At 53.9% G+C, this 21,777-nt stretch overlaps 5 protein-coding genes across 5 annotated transcripts; 3 read left to right on the top strand and 2 right to left on the bottom strand.

The window, feature by feature from the left end:
* Nucleotides 1-2,630: 2,630 nt before the first annotated feature.
* Nucleotides 2,631-4,859, top strand: LRP88_13293 (transcription factor domain-containing protein; the record flags this gene model as incomplete). Its single annotated transcript, XM_083249668.1, has 2 exons — nucleotides 2,631-2,968; nucleotides 3,077-4,859. 2 exons carry the CDS (start codon nucleotides 2,631-2,633, stop codon nucleotides 4,857-4,859), a joined length of 2,121 nt encoding a protein of 706 aa, XP_083094002.1.
* Nucleotides 4,860-7,678: 2,819 nt separating this feature from the next.
* Nucleotides 7,679-9,498, top strand: LRP88_13292 (S-adenosyl-L-methionine-dependent methyltransferase; the record flags this gene model as incomplete). The annotated part of the gene is made up of 3 exons (XM_083249667.1): nucleotides 7,679-8,652; nucleotides 8,750-9,038; nucleotides 9,094-9,498. The coding sequence occupies 3 exons, from the start codon at nucleotides 7,679-7,681 to the stop codon at nucleotides 9,496-9,498; spliced, it is 1,668 nt and encodes a 555-aa protein (XP_083094001.1).
* Nucleotides 9,499-9,541: 43 nt separating this feature from the next.
* On the bottom strand, nucleotides 9,542-10,312 carry LRP88_13291 (pyridoxamine 5'-phosphate oxidase family protein; the record flags this gene model as incomplete). Its single annotated transcript, XM_083249666.1, has 1 exon — nucleotides 9,542-10,312. One exon carries the CDS (start codon nucleotides 10,310-10,312, stop codon nucleotides 9,542-9,544), a length of 771 nt encoding a protein of 256 aa, XP_083094000.1.
* Nucleotides 10,313-13,953: 3,641 nt separating this feature from the next.
* On the top strand, nucleotides 13,954-18,144 carry LRP88_13290 (uncharacterized protein; the record flags this gene model as incomplete). Its single annotated transcript, XM_083249665.1, has 1 exon — nucleotides 13,954-18,144. One exon carries the CDS (start codon nucleotides 13,954-13,956, stop codon nucleotides 18,142-18,144), a length of 4,191 nt encoding a protein of 1,396 aa, XP_083093999.1.
* Nucleotides 18,145-18,548: 404 nt separating this feature from the next.
* On the bottom strand, nucleotides 18,549-20,091 carry LRP88_13289 (uncharacterized protein; the record flags this gene model as incomplete). Its single annotated transcript, XM_083249664.1, has 3 exons — nucleotides 18,549-18,950; nucleotides 19,008-19,402; nucleotides 19,473-20,091. 3 exons carry the CDS (start codon nucleotides 20,089-20,091, stop codon nucleotides 18,549-18,551), a joined length of 1,416 nt encoding a protein of 471 aa, XP_083093998.1.
* Nucleotides 20,092-21,777: the final 1,686 nt, after the last annotated feature.

Raw genomic sequence — 21,777 nt, 5'->3', positions numbered from 1 at the left:
ATAGATCTCGAGTCGCGTGCGGATCCCAGAGGGGAAATGTTACTCATGGATTCGCATCATGAATTTGAAAGATGCCGAGGCGCGGCTGGCGGTATTAACTTGATGATGATGGGGAAGTTGAGTCGTTGTCATCGGAGCAATTCGGAAGCGTCAAGACGGAGAAGGTCGGTAGGCAGGAACGGCAAGACAGAGGAGGGTCACAGAGGGGAAGGAGCATCGCAAGCCAAGCAGAATCAGGATTGAACAGGCCGGCAAAGTGAGCAGATGGATACCTACACCTACAGTAAAGAGTGTCGATTCGCGGGTGGTCGGTACGATTCAACGTCGACTGTCGGACCCTCTCCATCGTCCAGTGTCTCGAGTCTCATTCTGCAGGCGAGAGCCAGTAAAAAAAAAGGTTATTTTAGCCGCCAGAGACCGTGCAGGCAGCTCCGTTTTTCACTGAGGCCAGAGGCACCAACCCCCCGAGCCATTACGTTACAGCAACCGGCAGACCATGCAGAATGAGGGAAGACAGGCTCTGCAATCGGTTTTCCATTTGGTAATCGGCGTCTGTCTGCGCCCTCGGGACGGTGAACCTGCGTGTATCAGTACCTATCATGTCTAGCGCTGACTTGCCTGTCGATAAGTCCCGCGACATGCGACATGCGACGCTCATGCCGTCTGCGAGTTGATTTCTTTTTCGCGATTATCTTTTGCCATTATGTATTTCTATCTCCTCTACTTTTCTCAAGATAAGCTCTCTGCTACTGTCGTCCATTCAGTCTTTGCCCTCCAACTCAGCATCCATCCAATCCTGCCTATGGCGGGCCGTATCCTCTCTCACCAACTGGTCCAACTGGCATGAGACAAGACCTGGAGTCGGATCCGCGCATGCTACACCCTTGACGAAAATGAGCTGGTGTCTTTTTTCTTGGTATTCTTGGTCCTCCGCCGCCGAGGAAACCCCGTTGCGCTGGTCCTGCCTGTTTGGTGCTGGTTGCTAGGATGCAGAGGTTCAAGATGGTGATGGAGGATTCAGGGCTGGCCACGGGCTAGGTCCCTCAGCCCAGATACTCGGAGATTGAGCGAGGTTGACAAGGTTTGTTTTGTTTGATGGCCTCAGTTCTTGCACCTGTGCAGACACACAGGCAACTATGAGTACAGTACAGCCTCTCCTTGCAAGGACAAGCGAGACCGGTCAGGCTGTGACTCGACCATGGTTACACAGGCTCCATCCGGATCTTGTTCAGTGGACAATGAAGTGCAGCTTCCATGCCCTGGGGAAAGGGTACCCCAAGGTTCCCCATTCGGGACAAACTCCGTGCCCTCTTGGGACACCAAAAGGCTTGCCCCGAGCTGGGGATCTGGAGACCCCTCGAGGTACTTTTTTGTTTGTGGTGTTCCCCGCAAACGTTAGGTACCCCTCTCTCACATGCCTGTCTTCCACATTCGTCGCAAATCCTCTTTCTTGGCTGAGGCGGTCTCTCTTTTCTCTTCTGCTTTGTCTTTTGTCATGGTTGAGCGTTTATCCTGCGGATACTCATATTGACTTGACACGGTCAACTGACATTCTGTTTCACCTTGTCACTGTCATACTCCCCGAGCGCGCACCGGCCGTTTCAATGACATCAACTCTGATAGGCCTGCTAGCTTATCTCGCCGTTACCTGAGGGGCATTCTATCAGCGCACAACAGTATCCCTCGGATTATCTTTTTCCAAGTCACGTCAGGTCAGAAATCACCATCTGAGACCTCGCCTTGCATCGCTTGTCGTCCAACGTCCAATCCTATCCCCGGTTCCCCAGGCTTTATCCCCGCCTGGAGTTGAACATCAGAAGCAGCCAGCCAGAAGCAGCCAACAGATCTCAGCGGGCGCACCAAGCCCAGGTCGTCGAGTCTGGTTGGGTGCTGGTGTATCGCCGCCCGCAAACATCCCGCAAGCAACCAAGCATCGCGCGACCTTCTCTGCGTCTTGACACGACTCCCACTCGACTCGATATCAAACTGACTCAAACTGGACCGAGACCGACTTCGGTTTTCCTCCAGCTCCTTAGTCAACTCTCCCCGCTTGCCCGCCTTATCAGCTAACCCCCCTGGTCTCCCGTCTGTCGACCGACTCCATCGGCGCCCATCTGCGCCCGCCATCCGTCATCCCAGCAAGTCCCTGGCATCCCGGCATCTTGGATCCCACTCTTTGCCCTCTTGTCTCCAACCACTTACACACTCGGACACCTCTTATCTTTTTTTCCCTCCTTCACTCCTCGCCTCGTCCGTCCACGCTTCCCCAGACTGTTATCTCGCACCAACCATTGCTTGCCCGCGTGTGCGACTGGCACGCGCCCATCTTCGACTTTGATTTGGATAACGTGGTTCTATTAGCCATCGTCAACATCATCTCGCTGCTCAGTGGTTGTAGCTAGGGCATATTGCGTCAGCGTCACTGCCGACCCCGTGGGGCCATCTATCTCTCGCATCGCAGCCCCATAGAGTTGACGTTGAGGGCATTGCGGCTCAACATCTCGCGCCCGTTTCTCCCAGGGCAGCGGGCGCCTGACCTGACTTGATCCTGAACCTTGTCCGCCCTGACAGAATTGAGTTGCTGATGGTGATTCCATTGCCTCGGATACTCCAGATAGCACCCCGGCATCATGTCTCCCCAGTCTTCGGCCCCCGTGCAGAGGACGGCGCCTATCGCCATCGCTCCAAAGCCTCCACGGCCCGAGCCCTCTTATCGCCAGGACAGCTTCCATAGGCTCGAGATGGGCCACGGCGCTGCCAGTTCCGCCCCTGTCGAGGGTTCATCCTTCAACGGCTCCCCTATCCCGCCCTGCCTGGCTTGCCGCTACTCGCGTACCAGCTGTATCATGAACGACGATGACGATGGCTGTGCTCAGTGCCAAGCTGCCGGCTCCGAGTGTTCCCTGGCCTGCAGTCCCCAGTCCCGAAAAAGAAAGCTTCATGACGGCCAAGATGTTGGGAAAAGAAGGTCAGTCATCCCCAGCCTTCTCTCCACAACGGCTGCCACTCCACTCAACTTTTACTCCTTGATAACCGTCTTACTCGTGCAACTCGTCTGACGTGATTGGTCTTGTAGCTCTCCGGGTCTCGCATCCAGGCGACGAAACCACAACTCTAGCCTCTCTAGCACCGCCGCCAGCAGCTCGTTCCTGGAGGAGATGGCAAATGTCGGCGGCCCGACCATGCTGAAACGTACGCTTGGCCTCCAGAACGATCGCTACAGCCAATATATCGGTCCCACCACCGATTTTGAACCCTCCCTCATCAACCTCTCCTCCTTCGATCCCCACGACGAGAGCCTCTTGTCCAGAGGCACCCTCCGCAAAGTCAGTGAACACGACACCTTCTTGATGCTGCCTGACTCCAGCACACCAGGGCACGAACATGTGAAGCAGGACGCTGATCATGTCGAGTCCATTGTGGCCCCTCATGGCCGGCATCTGATCGACATTTACTTTCGCGTCATCCACCCAGGGTTCCCCATTATTCAGAAGCATGTCTTTATGGAAAAGTACGAACGCTCCCATCGAGAATTCTCACCGCCTCTGCTGGCCGCCGTTTACCTGCTCGCCATCAATTGGTGGGACCAGAGCGAGGATCTTGCTGGTCTGCCTCGCCCCAACGTCAAGGAGCTCGAGAGCATTATCCGTGCGACACTGGATGAGGCCACTTTCCGACCAAAGCTGTCGACGATCCAGGCAGGCCTGCTCCTGTCCCAGAGACCAGAGGGTGATCAGTGGGCACCGACAGCCCAGCTTGTAGCTCTTGGGCATGAGCTTGGATTGCATCTGGACTGTTCAGGATGGAAGATTCCACCGTGGGAAAAGGGGCTTCGGAAACGACTGGCTTGGGCACTTTACATGCAGGATAAATGGGGGGCTCTGGTTCATGGACGACCATCACACATTTTTGCTACCAACTGGGGAGTGAAATCCCTTACCCCCAATGACTTTCCGGATGTTGAGTGGGACGAGAACGATACAGAGGAGAAGCTGGATATCGAAAAAGGCAGGATGTTGTTTATGCGGGTGGTGCAACTTTCCGAAATCCTCTCCGAGATCCTCGACACCTTTTACACATTACATGCGATGAATACAGTCGCCAATGCAGGTGCACAAGGCACACACCTTGTCTTGTCACTCGCAAAACCGATCCAATTGAAGCTCAAGGAGTGGTATGGAGGGCTACCGCAGTTGATTCGACTTGATTCTTCTTACTCGTCGTTTAACCCAAGCAGCAGACTCTCGAGTATTGGATATCTCCATCTGGCATATTTTGCCGCCGAAATTACTCTACATCGACGAATCATCCGGTCACTTGCTTCGGAATCGAATTCGGTTGATCCGTATGTGCAGCACATCTGTCGCAGTGCCGCCAAGGCCCGTCTTATCTCCGCCATGGATTTTGTCAACCGTCTGACACCGAACCACCTGCGATCGTTTTGGTACTTTGCGTCAAAAACCAACTTTGCCCTGATCGGCACGTTTGGCTCACTACTCTGGGCCACATCACCAGGTCGTGAGGAGGCTGACTGGTATCGTCGGCGTCTGGGAGAGTATCGGTGGACTCTTTCAGTGAGCTCGAAGCCTGGAGAAGGAAAGGGGTTGACCGAGTTTGCTATGACCATGCTGGATATTTCGACAGGCCTGCTGAAGCAGCTGCCCGAGAAGCCGTCGATGAGCCGCAACGGTAGCCACGCCGACCTTTCGGTTTCGGCACCCCCATCATTTAGCGGTGGCATTCTCGACGGCTTGGGCGGCATGCCGAGCGCAGACATCAGTGCTATGCACAGTCCGCGCAGTGAAGATGAGGAGGAGAGCAGCGATGACGACATGGAGGATTATCCTACACGGATGTAGACAGGGTTTCGCCTGCTGATAAAAGAACGGGTCACGGCATGCATTCAGGCGTTGTGTCGTTACTAGATTGTTTTTGGTTTGGCAGGGCAGGAGTTGACATGGCGGTTGTCATTGGGCCTCTGTGGCCGGTTGTTTCTGGCTATTGATGTTTGATGAATGATACCTTCTCGGACCTCTGGGAGGCCGAGGCATGGACGGGCGCTGGATGACGGGATATGATTTGAATGACTTGGATGAGATGGGAAATGGGATGATTAGATTGAATGAGCGATGCAAACGGTATCACTACCAGTTACGTGATGTATCAACTCAAGTCAGGGACGGACAAAAAGCTGAGAAATGAGAACCAACATGCTGGCTTCGATGACTCCACATGTCATGCACGAGCCCACTGCCATGCGTCGGATCCAGGCCGAGATCCACCTGTCACGGACCCTAAACCCAGTTGGTTCGTGGCATACGTCAGAGCTAGAGGCTATCGTGGGTCGTGTTAGTGGTGGTTGTGCAACTAATGGCACGGTTGTAAGACGCCCGAACACTCGAATATGTGAATGCAATACCAAGTTTGAAGTTTTTTTTTAGTTCAACATATAGGCTTACTGTGTAATGTGTGTTACGTGTTGAAGGGGCTTGGTGAAGACAAATTAGTAGAAGAGGGCGACTCAACTCAAGCCTCAGACACAAGCATCTACACACGACGATTCAACAATGCATTCTCTTTCATCCAACAAAGCCTGATCGGGGACTAGGTTTCAATTACAAGGGGAATACGTGTATCGTTTCTTCCTTGCAACCCAGTCAAGTTGCAATGGCGTTGGCCAATGTGCAGTTTACCATGTAGCAAGAAGCCACATCTTAGGCAACAACGCGGTTAATGCGGGATAATACCGAGACAATGAACCTCAACATGGTTGTTTAGTTCGCATCCTTGAGCCTTCGTCGTCACGACAGATGATGCCACAATTAGTGGAAGGCGCAGCTGGCCAGCCATATATCCCCGCCTACGGTCGAGTTCAACCTAAACTTCTTCATCAACACCATAGAACGCAACCATATCAATTTATCAGGCTCTAACAGTTCATTACTATGCGTCAAAATCCTTCAAACTCGTCCAATTCACCCCGTTATTCGGCAGGCTAGATGCCCTCTCCAAATTTAGGGCCCCTTACTCCCAATTCGATTCCCGCAACTCCAGAGGCCAGGCCCGTCACTCCGGACTCTGAAGAGTCATCTACAGAAGAATCGGGAGCCTTTGACTCAGGTGCTCCCCATAATACAACTGAGAGGTCATATACACCTGAGGCAGGGTCATTTGATGCTTCAAGATCAGTCTCCCCCTCTTCACTAGGCTCGATGCCTCCTACCCCGGCTGCAAGATACTGTTCCCCAAGTTCTCGCTTTACTCCGAACTCAATGCCCTCGACTCCAACCGCGGGACGTTATTCACCAGAGGCAGGGCCATACACACCAGAGGCCTCTATTCCAGGCCCTTCTTCTACGCCAGGCTCAATGCCGTCGACTCCAGCTGCGAGATACTTCTCGCCAACTCCAGAACTTGATGGACAATGTTCAAGAGCCCCGACCCCATCCGCAAGGTCCTACTCTCCACTGAGAAGATCTTCGATGCCTGCGTTAGAGGTCTCACGCTCTAGTTCCCCTTCTACTCTCGCCTCAATGCCACCCACCCCCCGAGCCGATGATCGAGACTCAAGGTCCGCTAGTCCAGCAGTGAGGCCTAATACTCCGGATGCATGGCCTAAGACACCAGCTTCTCCCTCCCCTCAGCGCCCATTGCGGCTTACTCCGGCTGCAGAGGACTCGGCTCTATCCATAAGCCGTGAAGCTGAAGCTTCAGGTTCCTCTACTCCACCTGGACGATAGCCTGCTTCTTCCGCCTCCAGAAAATAGGCTGGTCCAGATCCAGGCCATTCCAGGAGTGTCCTGTGGCTATCCTTCGTCCACCGCAGGTCCCTTGTGGCAGCCCAGATCTAGCGATATTTTGAAGTGCCGATTATCCTGTTGCAGCATAAACACCAGTAACAAGCACTGAAAAGCATGTTGTTACCACCAGCAACAGTCAAAAACAACTCAAAGCTTTTTGACATCACCTTTTTTATCAAGAGTGCCAGACCATCTCTGATTTGAAGGAGTTCCTACTACAATCGGCAATAGCTCCCTGAGGACTCAACAATACATCCGAAGAGTCTTCGAGTTTATTGAGACATCGGATTAGCCAGCTTCTCGAGGCTGGTGAAACGTTGTGTGAACAAGGATCCGGAGTCACGAGCAGAAAGCGACGCCAACAGACACGAAGGAGAAAGATGGATCACTTTCAACTTTGGCGTAAGAGATGATCATCTCCATTCGTCTTGATCATTGGACGGCAGAAATTACACTCCGTTGGACCCAAACAGGATAGCTGACTTCTCAGTAATTGACAGCAGAATTGATAGATAGTAGGACGGAATGGTTACGTCTGGTTACGCTTGTACATCAACAGCATCAACACAAAAGAATTAAAATTCAATTGCTTCCAAAACACCATCAAATTTTCCGAAACCATTGACAATAAATTCCTGACAATATCGAAACTATCTTGATCGCTTCTCCCGTGCCAAGATGATGTCTATGAATTCCAGCCACAGCACCGCCACAATTGATCAGAACAAAGACTCCACGTCAACCTCCTGTTGCAATGTCGCGTCTTCAACTAACCTTCGGAGCTCAGGTGCAGGCCATTTGATCGCCGTCTCGTCCCTCATTGTTGCTTCTACTTGTATATTTTGTTATCAATTGCTTTCTCGCTTTCTCACTGCGTAATGGCTCCCAAAAAGACCTCAAAGGCGACTGGCGCGCCTGAAGGCTTCACACCTGAGCGCTTCGAGAGAGAGCTCAAAGACCTCGCAGCCAAGGCCAAGGAAGACACCTGGACGAGACGCGCTGCAAAGCAGACTTCCATCTATTTACAGACTGCTTTCATTCTTGGACTCTTGGGCGTTGTGTCCAGCGTTTCCCAGCTCAACCTCTCTCCAGTTTATGGCTCTATTCCATCGGCCGTCACCCATGCTCCCGTCATCATGGCTGGCTGCTTCGTCGGCTGGGCTGGAAACTTGTTCCTCCGCAACGTGTTGCCTCTGCCTACGGCTCAGCTCCTCCCTGTCATCGCATTGAACGTCCCCGCCATCCAGTATCTCGCCGGCGGCTTCAGTGACCGCCTGGGTTGCTGGTGGGGTCCTCTTGTCACCGAGGCTTTGACTCTGTTCCCTCTGGCGGTCTTCTCGGCTGCTTGTGTGGCTGATCAACTCGAAGATGCTAATCTGAGCATGCTCCCCAGTTTCGTTGCGGAGGCGGCGCCTGGCATTGGTTCCTGGGCTTTCTTCAGGCTGGCTGAGAGAATCGCCAACGAAAAGCTTCAGGGTCTGATCGGCAGTGCGTTTTGGTTTACTCGTGTTGGATTGGAATTGGTTCTGGCCGGTATCTACGCCGTCTTCTCTCCGTCAAAGTACCTCGTCTTGGCTATTCCTGCGCTACTGCACACAGCCGTGCTGAACACACATGTCATGACACCCATGGCTACGGCTTCGCTCAACAGCACCCTGGCTGCGCAGAATTGGACACTCCTGGAACGCAAGGAGTCGTTGACTGGATACATCTCGATCTTGGAGAACTTGGGACAGGGATTCCGTGTAATGCGATGCGACCATAGTCTTCTTGGAGGAGAATGGGTGCGAATCCAGGGACAGAAGGTGTCGGAGCCGATTTATGGTGTTTTCGTCATGCTTGAGGCGGTCCGGTTGATCCAGAGAGAGACTCCTCTTCCTGATGCTGAGGCCAAAGCCCTTGTTGTGTAAGTCGCCTTCTTTGTGGCCATATCTCGCTAACAGTATCAGTGGTCTTGGTATCGGAACCACTCCATCCGCTCTTGTATCCCACGGCATTGATACTACGGTTGTCGAGATTGACCCAGTCGTCCACGAGTTTGCCCAGAAGTACTTCAACATGCGCCAGAACAACCCCCCAGCCATTGCGGATGCTGTCAGTTACACTGCCAACCTCGTCAATCAGTCCAAGTCGTACGACTACATTGTCCACGATGTCTTTACAGGTGGTGCTGAGCCGGTTGACCTGTTCACCCTCGAGTTCCTGCAGGGACTCGGTGCTCTCTTGAAGCCCGACGGGGTGATTGCTATTGTAAGTCCTCTCAACCACATATCTACTCGTGCTAACTGTTCAGAACTACGCTGGTGACTTTAGCTTGCCTGCCCCTCAGCTGATCTACCGCACCATCAAGCAGGTCTTCCCCTCGTGCCGTATCTTCCGTGAGAGCCCACGTGAGGAAGCCAATGTTGAGCGGTGGGGTAGCGACTTTACCAACATGGTTATCTTCTGCCGGAAGACGCCCGGGGACATTACTTTCCGCCGCCCGGTCCCTAGCGACTTTCTTCGGAGCCGTGCCCGACAGGCCTTCCTGGCGCCGCAGCACGAAGTCCGGGAGCAGGAGTTTCTGGATAGCGACGACACGGACGTCCTAGCTAAGAACCGGACCGGCAAGGTTACCAAGTGGCACCAGAAGAGCGCGGCCGGACACTGGAAAATTATGAGGTCGGTGCTGCCGGGCAAGATCTGGGAGCAGTGGTAATTGCATCTATTTTCTATCTAATCTTGAATAGACCATTCAGGGACTAGTCCTTGGCCACGTCGAGAGAATATTGCGTGTTGTCGGTGTTGAAGTCCTTGATAAATTCTGACATGTAGTCCGGCACGTCGATCCGGTTGTATGTGCTGGGAACTGGTTCTCCCATGGTCTGCTGAACAGGCACGACGCCAGTCCAGACTTTGTCTTGAATATCCTGGTTCTCCATGTCATGCCTCTCATCGTGGGCACCACCCGTGCGGATCTTAGCACTGCCAGAGGCGATGCGAACCTTGAGGATGCCAGTGCTCTGAAGTTCGGCCTTAGTGGGTGGCAGACGAGTGTGTCGCCAGCGATCAGGTACGACGCTGTTGGTGATGAGCTCCATGGCATACATCCTCTCCTCCTCGTCATTCACGAGCGAAGCGTGGCCAAAGAGGACCGTAGAGCGGTAATTGTAGCTGTGCGAGAATGATGACAAGGCAAGAACAAGGCCATCAACGTGAGACGCAGCAACGCACACTGGCATTCCCTCTTCGGCACCACGGCCGAGATTCATGATACGGCTGGAGACGTAGCCGTGGAGGTACAGATCCAGGGGGTCGCCGATATCAGCGCTGGGACGTTCAAAAGAGCCCATCTGGCCGATCATGGGGAGGATGACAGGAAAAGGCTGAGAAGGGGTGTTGAATGAGACATGAAGAATCTGGCACGAGTTGACGATTTCGTGGATTGTCTTGAGGGCATACACCGCACGGTCGTTTTCACGCTTGATGGTGTTGATGGCCTCTTTAGGGTATTCGAGATCGAAGCGGCCCATGTTGATTGAAAGCTTGACTGGCTTAACTGGCTTGAGGCGAATGCTGAGTGATGATGATGATGATTAAAGTGTTCTACGCTCTTGCATCTTATACTCGTGATGATTCACCTGGTGTTGATATCGAGTCACCACTTCCGGAGCCGAATCTTTGATTGTAGTCATTTCGGAGGATTGCACCGAGCTGAGGCGCTCAAGGGCGCGATTGTCAAACTCGCCAAGTACCATCGATTGCCTGTACTTGGTTAGACACGACATCTACATGTCCCACAAAGTATCTGCAGGTGAGGGTACCGTTTGGAATCATTCTGTCCCGGTAAACAAGTGGTGTGGCTGGCCCTCGATCTGACCATCCCGCGGGTTTCGATTGGTGAGTTCGTTTCGCGGGGAAACCAAGCTGGACAAGATCGGTGGAGTAGCACGCATTAGCTTGCATGCTGCTCATGTCGACTGTAGAGTCAAAACCACGGAGTTTCCAGAAAGATGAACTTGAAGTCTGATTCGGACGCAGCCAGCGGCGGGTTGAGGCCGGAGGGCTGATTGGGGTGTTCTCTCGGCTCCGTCCAGCACCGGGCCGGTCGGTGAAGTTGATGGTGACCGGGAACGACCGGCAGACAAGAACGGAAGGACAAAGGAGACGTATAAGAGAGTGGTGAGTAAGAGGCTACTGTACTGTATCCAGGTGATGCCTTGGTGTTGAACACGTCCAATGTCGTGGGACCAAGTTGTGGTCATTCGACCAGGAACTACCATCACAGTTGAAGCTTATCCAATGGGCACTACCCTACATGCCTACTCCAATACTACACCATCAATGAATGCAGTGGAGGTGTAATCCTGGTGCTAATGCGAATGTTGATGCTAACGCTGATCAGAATCTGGGGAAGTTTTCGGGTGGAATGGGTTAGTTTGCTCTTGTCGCGTGTCAGTTGCCTAGTTGGGAAAGAGCGATCCCCGTTCGCTCGGGCACCTTCGGATTGAAGCATCTCCAACTTAACTTGCTCCCTTGCTTTAACCATCATCATCCAAACTTGTCCTCATCACATCACCATATCCTCGGTAATAACGTCTTCTCCCTCATTATTAGCCGCATCAGGAAACCTCAGTGCCACAATGCGGGTGATGGACCCTGACACCCTGCCCGTTGCATGACTTGCCTGGAGCGCACCAACGGCAAGCCTTTGATTGCCCCGCAGTCCCAGCTCTCGGTCACTGTCCGAACGGCAACTCTTGTCTCTTCTCACGATGATGAGGACAATGAATTCTCTTCTTCTTTTAATCTTCATTTCTTGATGCTTGGTTTGACTTGATCGTGATGGTCTTCAGGCCATGTCGTCGAGCACGTCCCCCAGACGTCAGGCACCAACGCTCCGGTTTCTCCCTATGCTCCAGCCAAGACGGATTCACTTCCCGACCCGGTTTCTATTACTGAAATAAGCGCTCTCCCGCTCTTATTTCTTTACTGTCATGTATTATCCATCGCCTGGCCGTCCAGCCATCAAGCGCCGCCCCTTCGTCTCAGGTCTCGCCGTAACAGACGTCTCCGACGCCTGGGGTTTCACGCGAAACGATGCTACCGGCTACACTCGATGGGACCCCATGAGATGCGACATCCGTCCAATCATTGCTCAGCGCCGCGCCGGAATTCAATCGACTACTCAAGCGAACTCGAACGGCTCGAACACGGCCAGTTTGACGCGATTATCTGAGACGAGATGGTTTGTTGCAAGTGCAGATCCATATCATCAACGACTCATGCTTTCGTTGATTTCGTTTCTTGCCTTTCTTTTGTATTCGATTCTCCAGACCGCGCAAGTTCGTGGTCAGTCTTGGTTGATCCAAGTTCCATCCAGTCTTTAATGTTTCTTTCTTTTGTCCTGTCTTTAACCTAATGTCGTATCTATGAACACCTCTACTAACCGTCAGGCCCTGGTTGCGGCCTTTGCATTGTGAGTAACTCTCTTTATTGTGCGTCTAAGCTAACCTGGATAGTGGCCTCGTTGTCCACGCTGCGGCTTCAACCGTCCCGATCGTTTTCAAAGGTTGTTCGAATATTCTTCGAGATGGTCCGAGGCTGGCCCTCATTACGTTCCTTATTTCTTCTGCCCTGTGGGCTCAAGTTGACTTTACTTCTATTCTGATTAATGCCGCCTCGACGAGCTGCCAGGTCACCATCACCTTTGCTTCCATCTTTGACCAGTTTGCCCGGGTATCTATGCAGCAAAGCCTGATTTGGACCTTGAACAAGTCTACAAAGGGATCAGGAGTGGATGCATTGGCCTCTCAAGGTTTCGTTCTGGTGCGGCTCATTCTGGGAGGTCTATTTGTCGGCTTTCAACGACCACAGCTTGGCGATATCTGCCTGGCGCGTACATCTGTCTTGCCGATTGGCATCGTGGTTTCCGCCGTTGACCTTGTTTTTGTGGCTGCTCTTTTGACAAGAGTCATTTCTCATGGCAACTCTTGGGAGGGAGTTGTCAGTGGCCGAGCTGCTCTTTTCATTACTGTGGGCTTGGGTATTTGGACAGCAGTAAGTAATCCCAACACAAGGAGTCTTGTCTGACCGAGTATAGGCCAGTGTCCCTCTCATGCTAGGCATCGAGACCTTACCTGTGGTTGTGCGAACTGTAATCCCAGCAACTGGTCTCTCGATTCTGATCGGTAGGTCATTCTTCCTACTGACGAACCATGCTTACCCTTTAGCAATCCTCGCTCACTTCCAGGGCCGTTTTGCGAAATCTGAACCCCCGACCGAACCAGCCTTCGACGCGTACCGACATTTGCAGAGCCGAGGAATATCGACCGCCGACTCATACCATTCGATTCAACATGAAGAGGCTAGGAGGGAAGGTTGGGATGAGCCCAAAATGATCCCACGTGCGATGACAGCTGGGAATAAGGAGCTTCCGGTAATTTCGATGCCAGCTGCCGGACAAGCAACTCTTGGGATGGGCGGAGTTCCGGTGCAAGGCCAACTATTCCCACCGCCTCGAGCCCAGACGCTACCATTGTCTATCGAAATGAAGAGCTTGGAGAAGAGACCCCGGCAGGACACGAAACTGGTCATATCGAATCCCATTTTGCGACACGACCACAACCCGCTCTCCAAGATTGCGACGGTGGACTTGGCGGTTGCGCAAAAGGAAAGAAAGAGACAGGACGCATTGTTGGTGGGAGTTTCACGTACCGAATCCTCCCATGACACTCCTACGCCGAAACCCACATCAACTGCGACTACGACGTCGGCGCTTTTATCTCCAGGGGTAGAAGAGATTCGACGACGATCCCCAAGGCAGCCATCGACACCAAATCTGTCTAATCTCAAGCCCCCGCCTCGACATTTGCCGTATCCCTCCCGGGCCACGCGAGAGACCGTCGTTAACTTCTCACTGCCGGTCGATGCACAGAAGCCAGCCACGCGCACGCCAAGAGCCCAAACGAAATCAGCACCGCCTATCAAGCCAAAAGATAAAGATATAGGAGAATCGGCAAGGATCACCTCGGTAGTTCATCGACCAAGGCCAATACCAAGGAAACCAAATGTCGATCGTCCAATCTTTCCAGCAGAAGGGTCCCCGAATCTACAACACCGCAAGCGATCGCTCTCCTGTAGCTCCATCCTCAAGCTCGAGACACCGCCACCTATGCCCACCGATCCTCGGCCAAGCGAGCTTGCTAATTTGCTAGGGAGTGGACACTCCAAGGCGGCAGGTACGAGAAGGCGGTCTATGTCTGTTCCTGAGCTTCCAGTCTTGGGTCTGGCTTCAAGCCCGGCGTCAAAGGTCCAGCCTGTGACGAGTCCTGAAAGCCCTGCCCAATCGACCCATTCCATCTCGCCTTCGGATGAATCAATCCCAACGCCATCGTCCTTGCACAAGAGAGGATACGAGCGAAGGTCCTCGCCTGTTCTTCCGGCCGACGGCTTTGACAGGCTCTCTCCTGGGTCCACGATTCCAGACGATGACTCTTTTCTCAACTGGGATATTGCTCCCACGCACGTGCAAGAGGCAGTTGCGGTTAAATCGACTAAAATCCAGCGGACCGGGCTCGGAGTTGCGGGGACCCCATCGTTGAACGAGGCTCACGGTCACGGCCCCTTGCACCCCCTGCACGAGCCAGCTAAACAAGGCACCGGACTTGCATCGGACTTGCAAGGTGCCGAGGATTTCAACTCCGAGCGGACACGTCAAGTGGGGGAAGCTCGGCCAACATTCTCAGACAGGGGGCGCTCAGTCAAGCTGCATCGGAGTCCTCCGCCTGCTCCTCTGCTACTCCGCAACAGCAGGGTGCAGGCTGAACCATCGCCAGATTCTGAGGATGAGCTGGAAATGGCTTTAGCCAGGTCTGGCAGCAATGTCAACCCCGCGGAGCTGGCAGGGGCTTTTCCCACAGGTGACGAGAGGGCGACTTTGCTGGCCAATCTGGAGTTGGAATTGAACGAGCAGGAGAACCAATGGCAGGCAATTCGGCACACAATGCTCCGAGATTCCCTGTCGACTGTGTCTATGGGATCGCCCAGGCGCGACTCGCGACACGGGCAGCCGTTTCGACGAGCGCAATTGGAAGCAGAAAACGATCTGCAGTCGCTGCTATCGCAGACTGGCTTCAGAACAAAGTTGACAAGCTCATCCTTCCCCGGATTGTCTAGTCCTACTCCTCCAGACACAGAATCTGAGCACGAATACGACGAGGAATCTGAGGTTCTGGTTGGCCAGGTCGAGAATGATGCCAAGGCGGCGAAGGCGCTGTGGCGCCCCATCACTCCTGTAGCTTCTGCCCCTAGTGCACCATCCCTCTGGACCCCTGCCTCCAAGGCAGCAGACATGGCGCCAGAGGAAACTCCAGACACCATCAGACGAGAAAAGAGGTATCTGGAACCTCTGACGATTGAGAGCAACAGGCTGTGGGAGGCATCACGATCACCAAAACGCCAGGTTGCGCATCAAGGGCTCTGGCGAGCAGAAAAAACCCAAGTGGTGGAAGTCGAAGTCCAGCACTCAGCTCCTCCCCGCCAGCCCCCACGGCGGATCAAGCGTGTCACACTCCTCCCAGACATACTGGAGAATCCGGAGCCACTCCCTGATAGGCGCGGGACACTTGGGATATTCCAATTCCCATGGGGTGAGAGGTCTGACAGGGCAACGATGCCAGCGATGCCAACTCGAGGGATGTCTGGGTTGACAATCGGCGCCATGCCTGGGACAATGGCCAGCAGAGGGTCGGGGTCACAGTCACACATGCAGAGGAGCGTGGAAGTGGAGGTGGACACCACCGCGGAAGTGATGGAGTCTATGGACGACTACGAACGGGAGGAGTTCTCTGACAGCGAAACGTACGACGACTCGTCCTCGTACTACGACAGCGACGAAGAAGGGTTTGACGAAACAACTCTTTGGGAAATTGTCAGCCTTCTGGAACCTGCGGAGCGGACAAGTGAATCCACGCCCGGGCCCCACTATGGTAAATCCGGGCTTCACTCCGAGCAAAAGCAAGAAGCGGCACATGGGCGTGCAGAACAGGTTGCAGACGCAGACGCAGACGCAAACTCGGCCAAATTTTCAGACAGCGGCATCAACAAAGGGCAAGCCCCAACTAATATCTCTTCGTCACACGCAGACTCACCCCCAAAGGCACCTGCAGGGCCCGACCAGATTAGCCAGCGGAAAAGCCCCCACCCACCAATGACGCTGGCGGACATGGATCTCCGGGAGCGAGTCAACGGAAAAGTGCGAGAGGGCGAGGGGCAGAGCCAGGGCAAAAACCAGGGTCCGGCAAAAATTGATGGGCATCTGATTACGCTTGGTGCGAGCTCGGCAGCCGATGCCGCCATGGGGACCCCTCCGAGGCCCGAGCCTCCAGTTGCTTCAATAAGCAAAAATCCGCCAGAGCGATCAATAAGCAGCGCGCCCGTGCCTCGACCCTTGTCTGGCGCTCCAATCAATGACGACAGCACCACTCATGAGACACAGTTTCCCCAGCTGCTTGCAAATCACACCCCTGCAGCCAATGCCAGGCCCAGTCGAAGTCCCTTGACGTGGACTTTCACTCCCGCAGAGGCGACACCCGTCTGCATCCAGCACGAGGCGCCCTCTATCTCCAAGCCCGCCGAACTGCCCGCCGAGTCCGCTAACTCCGCCGCCCTTTTCCATATACAAAGCCGACGCGCCGACGCAAATCTCAACAGTCGTTTGTTATCTTTCTTCCCATTGCCTCCTCAGTCTTCACCACTCAAGTCTGAACATCCCAAGCTACAACATCAGCATCAGCATCAGAAATCTACTAGCATTTTTGGCATGGCTTTGTGGTCTCCTAGCCCTATCGTTCACAGCCCCACCAAGGGACTCGCCCAGCCAGACGAAGCTACCTGGAAGAAATATCTACCTACCGACGACATTGCTCGCGTTCTCCCTGCAAAGGCCGACCTTCCCATCATTGAGAGCAACTCCCTCTGGACTCCCCCAGCAAAGAAGGCCGACATTCCCAACCACGGACTTTGGGGAACAAAGACACCCCTGCCCGGCATGTGGTCTCAACCCCCAGTCCTCCCCAAGGTCTCCTATGGCCTCCCCCAGCCCGACCCTGAGACCTGGGCTACTTACCTCGTGGTGATGGATGACGTCCCCCGAGTCAAGCCCAGAGAGGCCGAGCCTGCCTTTGTTGAGAGCAGCAGCCTCTGGTCCAGCAAGCCCATTATCCCCGAGGTGCCATCCGAGGATGGTTTGTGGTCCGGATCTAGCTCCGCATCTTCTGCAAGCTCAGTGAGCGGCTCCGAGTCGTCTACCGGTACGCCGAGCGAGGCGGTCAATTTTGGATTGTGGGAGCCCACTCCCGCTATCATTGCGGACGAGGAGCCGACCGGCCTCTTTAGCCTCAGCCACCGTCGCACCGAATACCGCACCACCGACAAGGCTCCGGCGGCACTCGAAATGCGTCCGCCCCGACGACCTCTGGAGGCGTACCCCGACTTTGGATTTACTCATCTCTGGAACATGGCCCCTCTCTGGGATGCCAAGGCCAATGCCGCGGCTGTTGAGCTGCAGCGCGAATTGGATGGCCTCGTCCTGGAGGGCCTATTCAGCCTGAAGCACCGCCGGAACAATTTCCGTACTACTTCCGAACCCCCCGCTGCTCTGGAGACCAGACCCAAGATGCGCATCTCGCAGGAGCCTCTGCCGAAGCTCAGTTCAGATAGCCTCTGGTCTGTGCGCGCACCGGCCGAGACACCGGTCGAGCTCGACTGGATGGCTCTCTCGACAGTCCGCCCGAGAACCACGTCTGTTGCTTCAGACGACTCGCTCATCTCCATGCCTCCTCTCACCAGAGCTTCCTCTATCAAGTCCGACAAGAGTGTCCGTCGCATCGACGCAACCCCCGCCGAATGGCTCGCTGCTCTGGATGAGGCGATCCGTGCCAGTGGACCCTCGGACAAGGGTGCCATGGACCTTGACCCCAGCGAGACCAACTACCAGCTCTGGTCCAAGTCCGATGAAGAGCCTCTCATCCTGGCGTCGGATGCCGATGAGCTGTGGAAGCCGACTTCCATCCCAACCCCTCGTTTCCTCGAACTGACTCCTTCTCTGCGAGACTACGATAAGAAGCACGCCGAGTCGGGCACGTCGCACCGTGGTCGCACACTGGAAAAGTCGCGCCCGCCGCCCCCAATCTACCCCGGTTCATCTACCTCGGCCTTTCTCCCTGCCGCCAGCGACACGCCCCGCGACTTTGCGTCGCAGGGACTCTGGGCTCGCACTCAATCCCCGGCTGGATCGCGTGAGGATGGATCCTGGCTGGACAAGTCTCTTAGGAAGAGCTTGTCGTTTGTGCAGCTGTGGTAGTCAAGTCAAATTGTGACGTGATGATAGCGATTCGGACATTAATCTGGGCATGGCATGGTTGGACATGGTTACGGACATTGATTAGCGATGGTCACGAGTTGGACCAGAAATCTCGTGGTGTTTGGTCTCTTATCTCTGGCGTTGGTGTATACCACTTTGAAAATTAGCAAGCGTAAAAAAAAGCATTTTTGATTTGTCGCCATTATCCGTCCAATGAATGGTTTGTTCGTTGATTGATTCACTGTGAAACAAGACTTTGCGACTTTGAATGGCGTGATTGCCAGCCAGTGATTGCCGTTGTTATCCGAACTAGGTTCGTTGTAGGTGGAGCGTGACATGCAGCGGATAAATGCGTATATTGAGTCAAACGTGTCGTGGTGCTTCGACATCTAAACCATGCCCTCCTAGGTAGAGTTGGAATTGTCAGCGCAAGACCATGCAGCTGACCCTCCCGTAGCCTTGTATGAGTCGATAATTCCAACGACCGAGCCGTAGGTTCCGGCAACCATCAAAAAGGTACCGGCCACAATGATGAAGACGCTCCACCCAACCATCAGGTGCCATCGCACCGTACGCTCGTCCTTCCAGTGATCGTACAGCCACATGCAGCCCATGGGCTGAAGTGATAGGAAGGAACCAAAAAGAGCACCAATCAGGGAGACGAGGCCGCCGAAAACGGGAATACCACTAGCAACGATGTATGCCACGACAGACACAGAGAGGGTAGAGCCCAGCCACGTGATCCAGTGGATAGTAGTGTTGGCTGTAAGGTGCTTGGATCCTCGCAGGATGCGGACAAAGATGTGCTTGGCAGGCAACTATAACTGTTAGTTTAGTTAAAGGTATGTATATGGGCGTCTTACGTGTGAGAGTAGAATGGCAGAACCAAGCAGGCCGGGCAGAGCAATGCCATAGCCAACCTTCTTGATGAGGGGACCAGCCGAGCCAAGAGCAGGCGACGCAACATATGATCCGCAATAGTAGTAGACAATGGTGCCAACAATGATATACACAACAGTAACCGTGACCTGGCAGACTGTCAGGGAGCGAGTGTACTGGGCAGGATCGCGCATCTCCGAGACGATATTGAAAAACGCAGGAGTTCCGGCGTAGGTAAAGACGAGGGTGGAAACGGCCGAGATGGCTTCAGTGAAGCTGGGGTGGTTGACAAGCTTGTAGTCAGACTTCCATTCGCCAGTGACTTTCGGAGCGGCCGAGGGTTGATCTTGAAGGGCGACGGCAATGGTGACAATAAAGACTGCGTCCGTTAGATTGGATCCATGCTGCTGCAGGAAGAGACTAACCAGAGACAATGATGCAAGCTGCACCAACCCACGCCACCCAGCTGATTCGGCCGAGGGTCTGAATGCTGGATATCATAAAGGTGACAACGGCAGCAACGGCCACGAAAACTGCCGTGCAGGCACCGTGTGTCGATAGGGCGTTGAGGGCAACCGAGATACTCAGCATAGCGGAGCCAGAGACGAAAGTAAAATCTAACATGTTAGACTGGAGCAGCTTAGGAGGCAGAGACAACTTACAGAGGGTGTACATGGCTCCAAACACTTCGTAACCAATACGGCCAAAGAGCATCCTACCAACATCGTCGATACCGTAGACATGTCGATGGCGCATCTTGAAGACGCCCACAATGTAATCTGACCAGGTGGTGATACCAGCAATGGTGATGAGGAGGATGATGCCCGGGATCATGCCAAGAGTATCAAAGACAACGGGCATAGACAAGACTCCAAGACCTATTTGGGTCTTCATCATGAGGGCGGTTGTACCAATCCATCCAACGTTTCGATAGTTCGGTCCGTCTTCAGTGATGGCACCAAAGACGGCATCGTGCTCGACCACGTTATCCTCGAGGACCTCGCCGGCTCGAGATGGAGTTCGAGGAGCACCCTCGGCGTCATACTCGGACTTGAAATCCTTTGACATGATGGTGAATAACGATGAAGAGTTAAGAGATGCAGACGGAGTGGAGAGGGGATGGGAGGAGTGAGTGTTTGATTTTCAAAACTTGGCAGGATGCTAAACTACTTAAATACTCGTCTAAGACTAGGGAGCTTATCAAGGCACTGCTAGGATCCTCGGTCAACGGGGAAGGAGCCCTGCTGTTCCGTCTGTCTGTCACTTCCCACTACCAGTCAAATGCTGCAGTTGGAGACGCGGGGGAGGAGCCTCTGGGGAAATGGAGAATCCGGGGTCGTTGGTTCGACTTGTCGTCCGCGGATAACTTCCATTCTCGGAGAGAGACAAGGTCGAGGCTCTAGTCGTGCTAGTTGGGTGCCGGGTCGTCCGCGCCAATTAGCTTGAGTCAATGCAACATCAGCAACTCTTTTTGGAAACAGTCGTCAATTCCGCCCTCCGCTGGTTCGACTCGTCTCCAACCATGTCCTGGCGTGCGCCCTTCTCCAATGACTCCAACATGAACGCCCCTTTTACAGGGTTCCCCGGAATTCAAGTCTCGTTCGGTGAGGCTTAGGTCACGACATGTTCCTGATAGTGACACTTCTCCAAGGGAAGTCTACAGCGGCCAGCGTCATCATCCCCACACGTCTTCCCCTCAAGGGTCGCCATTCCGGGCTATCTCGGCCGTGCACCTCATAAATAGGCCTGTGCTCGGGGAAAGCCTTCCCCGTACATTGCCCGCACCACTTTGCTATCGCTGCGGAGACTGTCCCGGCATGCCCGCGACTGTTGTCAAAGGGCAGGTCTCATCTCGCCTACTCGAAACATGCTGATATACCTATCTGGTCTGACTTTTTGCCCTGCTTCTCTCCAGTGACAGGGGCAGTATCGTCACTATCGTGGCGAAAACGCATGCCCGGCGACTAGTTATGACGCCGAATACACTTTTCCCTGAACTGGGATCAAAGTTTATACCGCAAGCCATTCTGTTATCGATGCGTTTTACTAACAGAAATAGACTGACATCCGAAGAAGGAAGCTGGTGGGAGACGACTGAGTGTCATGCCCAAGAGCCTCGGCTAAGGTGTCCACTGAACAAGCATAGAAACTACCTAGGTACCTAAGACTTCAACGTTCTCACAAGGATCTTCACCTCAGGCTTCCATCAGGCCTTTCCCCCGATCCGTCGTTCCAATCCTTCCTTGACGACTTCCATGAACTCGACAGCAACGATTTGTGTTGGTACGATGCCGGCAATGGTTTCATCACTGTCTGCGTCAATACGGTCATCCATCTGCCCTAGATTGCTAGTCAACGTGCCAAGAACGACGCTGTAGCCTCCCTATCCGACATCGGCGAGGCTCAGTCCCTCAGCCATCACCTAGCCCGCAATAGTCATCATCAACTGCCCTTCAGGGAGCCTTGAAGTTAGGAGGTGTTGGGAACACCAAAATGTCACGACGGACTGTGTTCGACCGCAATAATTCCCCAGCTATCCCAAGGTTTCCACCCACTGATAACTATACGACTAAAGAGACATGTGTGATGTAGCGTGCTGTTGGTGGAGGTGGAGGCCTCGGAGGTACCTACCTACGTCAATGAGGCTCGATGAGGGCCTGGGAGGCTGAGCAACCCAACAGAAATAACACAGCAGTGACACAACTAAAACTTATCAGCGGCACATCCGAGCCAGGGAACTAAAACATCGAGATA

The sequence above is a fragment of the Fusarium phalaenopsidis genome (genome assembly GCF_050370095.1).
Source record: "Fusarium phalaenopsidis strain FUZ10S chromosome Unknown contig_32332, whole genome shotgun sequence".
In the NCBI taxonomy this organism is placed as follows: domain Eukaryota; kingdom Fungi; phylum Ascomycota; class Sordariomycetes; order Hypocreales; family Nectriaceae; genus Fusarium; species Fusarium phalaenopsidis.
The sequence above is the reverse complement of the archived record's forward strand: the minus strand, read 5'-3'. Positions and strand labels throughout refer to the sequence as shown.